At 46.2% G+C, this 7,057-nt stretch overlaps 1 protein-coding gene across 1 annotated transcript; it reads right to left on the bottom strand.

Moving 5' to 3' along the window:
- Positions 1-349: 349 nt before the first annotated feature.
- LOC103367450 (5-hydroxytryptamine receptor 7-like) lies at positions 350-3,094 on the bottom strand. Its single transcript, XM_008295473.1, has 3 exons — positions 2,514-3,094; positions 917-1,322; positions 350-856 (listed from the first exon to the last, which is right to left on the bottom strand). The coding sequence occupies exons 1-3, from the start codon at positions 3,092-3,094 to the stop codon at positions 350-352; spliced, it is 1,494 nt and encodes a 497-aa protein (XP_008293695.1).
- Between the last annotated feature and the right edge of the window lie 3,963 nt (positions 3,095-7,057).

Here is a 7,057-nt window from a genome sequence, read left to right as displayed (position 1 = left end):
AGTAAAAGTCAAGGAGCTTTTGCATGAACACTGCACCAAGAGAGCGACCGTCATTACAATTGTTGGACTTCTCCATCGGCTGATTCTGAGTTGTTTGTGAGTACAATCTGTCTGAATTCAGCTCCAGCAAACTAAACTTTTCCTCTTTTTCTTTTTTCAATCCCCAGAATATCGTCTTCTGGGCACCTTCATGTGGATCCACAGACCCACAGCGTCCTGCCTCTTCTGGCTTCAGCGATCATCACACAGGTTTGGGGGAACAACCAATCTGGCAGCGGTATGGCTGCGTGCTGCACTTTTTTCCCCCCGTTGGTCTCCGCAGCGCCGCTGATTGGCAGAACCCGCAGCGCTACACATCAGTGTCTGGCTTCTCCACCAGCTTCAGCGCCTCGTGCATGCCAGCCGCCGACAGCTTCCGATTGATGTTCCTGTAGCGGCACCGCAGGAGGTTACTGTAGGTGGTCCTCAGATCGCGGTTGAAGAACGCATAAATGAAGGGGTTGATGAGGCAGTTGGCGTAGCCGAGCCACAACAGCGTCCTCTCCAGCCAGAGCGGCACGCAGCTGCACTCCACGCCGCAGACGAACGGCCGGGCGGTGGACACCAGGAAGAACGGCAGCCAGCAGAAGGTGAAGGCGCCGACGACGATGCCCAGCGTGGTGGCGGCCTTCTGCTCCCGCTTGAAGATGGACTGGTTTTTCCTCTTCCGGCGCTGGTGGTGCTCGCCGGTCTTGAGGAGGCGGGACACTCGGGTGCTGCACTCCTCCTCCACCTCGCGCTGCAGCTTGAGCGCCGCCGCCACGCAGTCCAAACTCTCCTCCTCTTCCTCTTCCTCGGCCTCCTCCTCTGGCTCCACCTCTGGGCAGTCCAAACTCTCCTCCTCTTCCTCTTCCTCGGCCTCCTCCTCTGGCTCCACCTCCGTCCCCTCCACGCTGCCCGTCTCCCCGGACTCCGCCGGCTGCTGGGCGTCCGGCCCTGCCCGGCCCCCTCGCACAGCCGCCCCTGCTCGCTGCTCCCCTTCCCTGGGGAAGCCGGTGATGGTGTGCTTGGCGGCGCTGAGTTTGGCTGCTCGGTAGATCCTGTAGTACATGATGAGCATCACTGACATGGGGATGTAGAAGGCCACAGCCGTCGAGTACACGGTGTAGCCGAAGTCCTGGCTGATGAGGCAGACTCTGCCGTCGTTGACGTTCTGCGCCCAGCCGAACAGCGGGGGGAGGGTGATGGAGGCGGAGAGCAGCCACACTGACAGGATCATCTTGGCCATGCAGCAGCCGTTCTGCCGGACCGGATACGTCAGGGGTTTGGTGATGCCCAAATACCTGCAGAGACAAATCAAACATCACATGTTCCTTGTTCTCTGTATGTATTTTTCATCTTTTTCTCACCTCAACAAGGTGCCCTTCAGCAAAACACGGCAGTCTGTGGCAGCCATATGCAGCCTCCAGGTGGAAACGGGGTATTTTTATGAATGGGAAGCTCCAGGATCCCGAGGAGGACCATATGTGCTCAGCAAACCGCTCTGTGTTCATTAAAGCTCCCTGCATCATCCCGTTCGGTTCTCCTCTGAACTCTGCGCCTGTCTTGTCATTTCAGTTCATGCACTCATGTGTCACCTCCTCACCTGCCTGTTGTCTCACCTCCTGCTCACCCTGTGGACTCGCCTGCCCTCCCACATAAACACTCCTGAGAGCTCCTCTCTCATCTCCGTGCCGTTCGACCTCGTGTGTTCATCATTTTCCAGCAGTCTTGTACTCTTGCCTCATTCTTTGTTTTTTGGATTTTCGCCTTCTCGCTGCCTGGATTTCTTTGCCTGCATCTGAGCCTCTGATTTACACTCCAGTCTCCAGTTTGCAGCATCACAGCTCTGCCTGATGTTCACACTTAAAACAAATCCCTGACAAAATACTCACTGGCTAAATGTCGTTCAGCAGCCTTCCCCAGATGTGCAAAGGAAGATTTTATGATTCTGTTAAAGTGATGGACGCACAGATTTCAATTTAAAGAAATAAAGCAACAATTAAGGCTAAATTTGACCATTTTTTTGCGTCTTTATTTTTGCTTAGAAAGAGATTTGGTGTGCAGAAAACAATCACTTCAGCTGAAAGGTCGCAGGTTTGTTCCGAACATCGGGACACTTTGTCTCCCAAATTTAGAGTGGATGCCCTTGAACGACACTCGGAACCACAGCGAGGCTCCTCAAATCCCAGGTTTCAATGTCGCAGAGGACTGAGCGGCAAAACCTCTGATTAGACTGCGCAGTGGAATCTGGGAATGGCGATAAAAATGTGTCCTTTTCTGACAGAATCTACGTTTGAGCCTCTGGTTCCCCACAGCGCTGGGTCGGACTTTATTCAGGCGATTGTATAAAAATAAAAGCGACGTTTGATAGAAAGTTTAGCATTTTTTCTGCTTTGCCTCAGTATCAAATAGTTCTGGAGTGTGCTTGTTTAATAAATGATTTTCCAATAAAAATCTGACTTTGTTAAAAGGGAAAGAAAAGTTGATCTCACCTGTCAATGCTTATTACGCACAGAGTCATGATGGACGCGGTGCAGCACATCACATCCATGGCGATGAAAACGTTACAGAAGAACTGTCCGAATATCCACTGACCCCCGATCAGGTCCGTGATGCTCACGAACGGCATCACGGCCACGGCCACCGACAGGTCCGCCACGGCCAGAGACACGATCAGGTAGTTGGACGGCTGGCGCAGCTTCTTGACGAAGCACACGGAGATGACCACCAGCAAGTTCCCGCAGATGGTGGACAGCGTGAGCATGGTGAGGACCCCGCCGATCAGGACCTTCTCCACCCGGCCGTAGCTCAGGATCAGTTCGCCGCACCGGGTCCCGTTCGTCTCCATGACCTGCGGCTGACTGGAGGTGGACGGAGAAGTCGCTGCTGCCGCTGCTGCCGCAGCCTCTGCGGCGCCCTGCGCAATCTTCAGCAGCCGGGGCGCAAGAGCCTCCGAGATCATCATGTTGGTGGAGCCCCCGGGATCTCCGCCACCGACTCGATCCTCGATCATGTATGACGACCTCATGTTGCCACCGCCGAAAGTTCCGTTACTCGCTCCCACAACAACCATTCTGCTGCCGCCTGTGCCTTTTTATCCATGGACTTGGAGACCCGTCCGGTGGTGACATAGACGCGCACAGATGTGCCGGTGTTGGTGTGAGGAGTGAGTAATCCCTCTTCCACAGCCCCCCTCAGGATAAACTACGCTGACATGCTCTCCTTCTCTGCAAAAAGCCTCGACGCCTTAATTCTGCTATTTAAAGGCAGACTCGTCATTACGCACGTGGCGCGCCGCAGGCATATTCCCAAAATACCTGACCTATAAAATACGGTTTTATTTCCTCCTGTCTGTGGTCTGTACCTGGCTACCGATTCCACTTTTCAGCCTTGTGTGCAGAAAGACAGAAACTTACAAACCGCCCTGCGAGCATATATATATCTGAAAAGTTGGCGCGTGACGTCAAAAAACATGTTGGGTCGCCCATAGGCTGCGATCAGCTCGTATCGGAACATCCACACAAACGGTACAAAATCTCCTGGGCCCCTTTCTGGAGTTCATTCAAGCGAAAAAAGGACAAACTGTGCCCATGGATGGCCGTGCGTAATTGCGCAGAAAGAAGAAATGTTCTGTCGGTTTGAAATGCATGCATGGCTTGTGTTGTTGTTGTTCACCTCCACGGATCAAGGTGAAGCAGCTGAAGTTTTAATCCCCCCCCAAACTCCTCCTTCAATCATCTTTCATTTCAGCCCGCAGTCCAGGCGGAGGATTTGAATGATGAGCGTGAGGAGGAGAGGTGCCACCATCTGTCTTCATCCCACTTCTCAGACTTTTCAGATTTATGCAGCTGGAGGTGAGAACGGGACCCCCAGCTGCGTCCAAAGACTCTCCATCATTCTTTAATCTGGGCCCAATTATTGCATGATAACCCCCAAACGTCTGCACGAGAGGCCGTGAAGCCGGGGATAGCCTTGGATAGTACCGCCCCCATGCGGTCACAGCCCTCAGCTGCACGCTGCTCCTGAATTCCCCACAGTGCAGGAATTCCTTCTTCACACCAGCAGAGCCTGTGCTTCTGATTATTTACTGTCACGGTTTAATTTGGACATTTTCCAGTGTACAGTGTGTGTAGCTGACAATATCCATCCACACAGTTCACAGAGTTCTAGTTTTCAGAGCTGTGGCACAGAGGTCATCAGCAGGTCCAGTTCCATCTGATTTGATCCGCTGGAAGCTGTCTCCGAGGTGATAGGAAAATATTTCTCACCTCTCTGGTGGCTTTTTGGCTCTTGTCCCCTTAAAATGAAGCTCACTCCTGGAAGTTCAGTCAAGGTTTGCTCTGAAGCATTTGAACAAAGACAAAATAATAGACAGAGGAGAACTAAACAGAAATGTGGAGGTTTTTTATTTCATTTTTCTGATGTTCCTTGTTTGTGTTGCAACTCTTCAGACTTCTGTTGAGGCTCTTTGGGGGACACAGAAAGCATCTGAAGCCCAAGTCTTTGACACACACTCGGGTAAATCTCATCCAACAAGTGTGGAAGTATTAAGAATCTGTGACAGAGACAGACGGCGGCTTCCTTTAGAGGAATAAATCATGTTTTTCTCACTGCATTGAGGCCACTTTTCCATCAGTGGTGGGTGATGGTGACATTTTACACATGCACGCATCACCAGCGACTCTCCTGCGCTGTTTATCACTCTGGATGTAGATTTATTATAATAGTTATAAACTCATCACTGTGAGCTCCATGTTCACAGATGCTGGCTTTATTTATTTATCAGGACCTTACTGGTTTTTATGCACCTGCAAGGAACAAAAACACAGTTTTTACTGAGTCTGGTAGATCCAGTTGAACTCTTTCTTTCTCTTTGTGCACCTACAATCTGGAATAACACGTGGAGCAATACTTACACTATATTAAAAAAGAATCTTTAACTGTGATTTTTTTTTAATTAATTAAAAACAAAGTACTGTTATTTTACAGATTTTCCCAGTTTTGTAATATGAAATGACAGAAAAGCGTGTTCACACATGAAGCAGGAGAAAACAGGTTAAAACTATAAATGAAGTCCACATTAAGAACCTGTATGTTCACAGATGCCCATTCATTGTTTTACTTTTTACTGTATTTAAATAAGCAAAAAAAGTCATTCATGTCCAGATATTTGCTGTTATTTGAAAGAAAGTTTATGTATATTAAGGCTTGAAAACAGAAAAAAAAATGTAATTTACACGTTAACCATAAAAAAGAAAATCTATAAATATAAATGTTCTCATCAGAACTGTTTTTAATTTTCTTTATAGTGTTTAACTTTAAAATTACACGACTTTTTGCTGCATTGAAATCAGCAAGAAAAGATAGTTTTATAGATATTTGCTGTTATTTGAAACAAAAACAAAGTTTATGAAGGACTGAACGACGCTCAAGAACTTCTAAAGGCTGTAATTTTACAGATTTTACAAATATTATCTCATAAAATCACAGACAATGTTTTATTTTCATGTTGAATGTAGGAAAACTGCCAAAACCATAAAAAATGTCAACATCAAAAATCTTAAAATTTAGAATTCTTTCCTTTTCGATGTGTGACTGAAAAAATACACAGTTCTGTTGCATTCAATTATTATTTTGCAGATAGTTTTTACTGAAACAACGTTTCTGGTGCCATTGCTGCTATATTTCCTTGTTTTTACTTTTTTTTTTATTTTATTTTAATGTAATTGTAGATTAATTCAGGTTTTCACTTCCAGATGTTCTTGTTTTGCCTGAATCATTTGTTTTAAAATCCTACATGCTTTAATTAATGTTTTTATCTTTATTCTAACTTTGTCTGTAAACATCTTCTATTATCATCCAAGTTTCCTATGTGCTGCTGCATCTTATACGTTTGAACTTGGCCACATTATAAATGAGTCTCCACGCCTCGGTGTGCAATCTAAGCTTCAATAAAGGTTGGATTAATATTTGTTAAAGGTGATATCAGTAGTTTTATCCAACAATGTCACATTTATTTAGCATGTAAACTCAAGAGAGCTGCTCAAAGGTTTGTTTTAATCCACAGCAGCAGCAGAAGATGCAGAAAACCTTCAGCTGCAGCGGAGGTCACTGTTCCTGCTGATGTGACGCTCGGTCATCTTGTTGTGTCCGTCTGGATGATTATAGGATTTCTATTGAAGGATGTAAACATATTTTAATGGGAATCTATACTCTGTGTAGCCGAGTTATTAAAAAAAAGACTCGACATTTAAGTCAACCTGCTGTCAGAGCACCAGAACTGCTCACACCAGCTGAATTTTAAAAACATGACAAGAAATATATTAAAACATGCTCAAAACTGCAGCTCACTGTTCTCATGTTTGAATGATGTCAGCAGTTCTGAAACACCTCGATGTCCTCTGATACGGAGGAAACATCTGCTGAGAGTTTTAAAGGCTGATTCAGACACTTTATTGGTCACTAACACAGTTTCATTCCTGCAGTGTTGTCTCATGAAAAGTTATAATACCGTATCTGCAGAAGTGTGAGGGCTGGACTCACTTTGGTGACATACGGTCTGGAAGCTGTTCAGCCAGACAAATGAAACCTTCTCCTGCCCGAAGCTTCTGTTTAAAGACCGAACAGCTGTGAACAAAGTCTCCGTCCACTTGTCCACACCTCGTATATCGTGAGGTTCCAGTGACTCCTAGAACTCTGATTTTTCTATGATGGAATCATTGAGACACAAAAAACAGTCCTTTGGTTCCTTCATACATTTATTACAGATTTTTTTAAAAAAAAATACGACAGAACCTGCTGGTTCAGAAGTAAAAATACAGCCATGCTAATATCTGGTGTCGCGGGGTTCAACCAGCAACTTTCCCAAACTGGGAGAAAACGATGGCGTAGACATCAGCTTTGGTTTTTAAATTTATTTCAGGCCTCTCCAAAGTGCGGCAGTGACTAGAATATTTACAAAGTGCAACAAAACAAAAAAAAAGTGCAAAAACCCAATCGTAAAAATAAGCAAAGGAAAAGAAAAGAAAAACTCTAT

Source organism: Stegastes partitus, unplaced genomic scaffold, assembly GCF_000690725.1.
Source record: "Stegastes partitus isolate 25-593 unplaced genomic scaffold, Stegastes_partitus-1.0.2 Scaffold1050, whole genome shotgun sequence".
NCBI lineage: Eukaryota > Metazoa > Chordata > Actinopteri > Pomacentridae > Stegastes > Stegastes partitus.
Note: the sequence above shows the minus strand (reverse complement) of the source record. Positions and strands in the feature narration are given on the sequence as shown.

Excerpts from the sequence above, each read along its gene's own strand:
- LOC103367450 (XM_008295473.1), bottom strand. The coding sequence starts at position 3,094 with ATGGTTGTTGTGGGAGCGAGTAACGGAACTTTCGGCGGTGGCAACATG. Across the intron at positions 1,323-2,513 it reads TGCGTAATAAGCATTGACAG|GTATTTGGGCATCACCAAAC; the intron begins GTGAGATCAACT and ends TTGTCTCTGCAG. Across the intron at positions 857-916 it reads GCAGCGTGGAGGGGACGGAG|GTGGAGCCAGAGGAGGAGGC; the intron begins GTGGAGCCAGAG and ends GACTGCCCAGAG.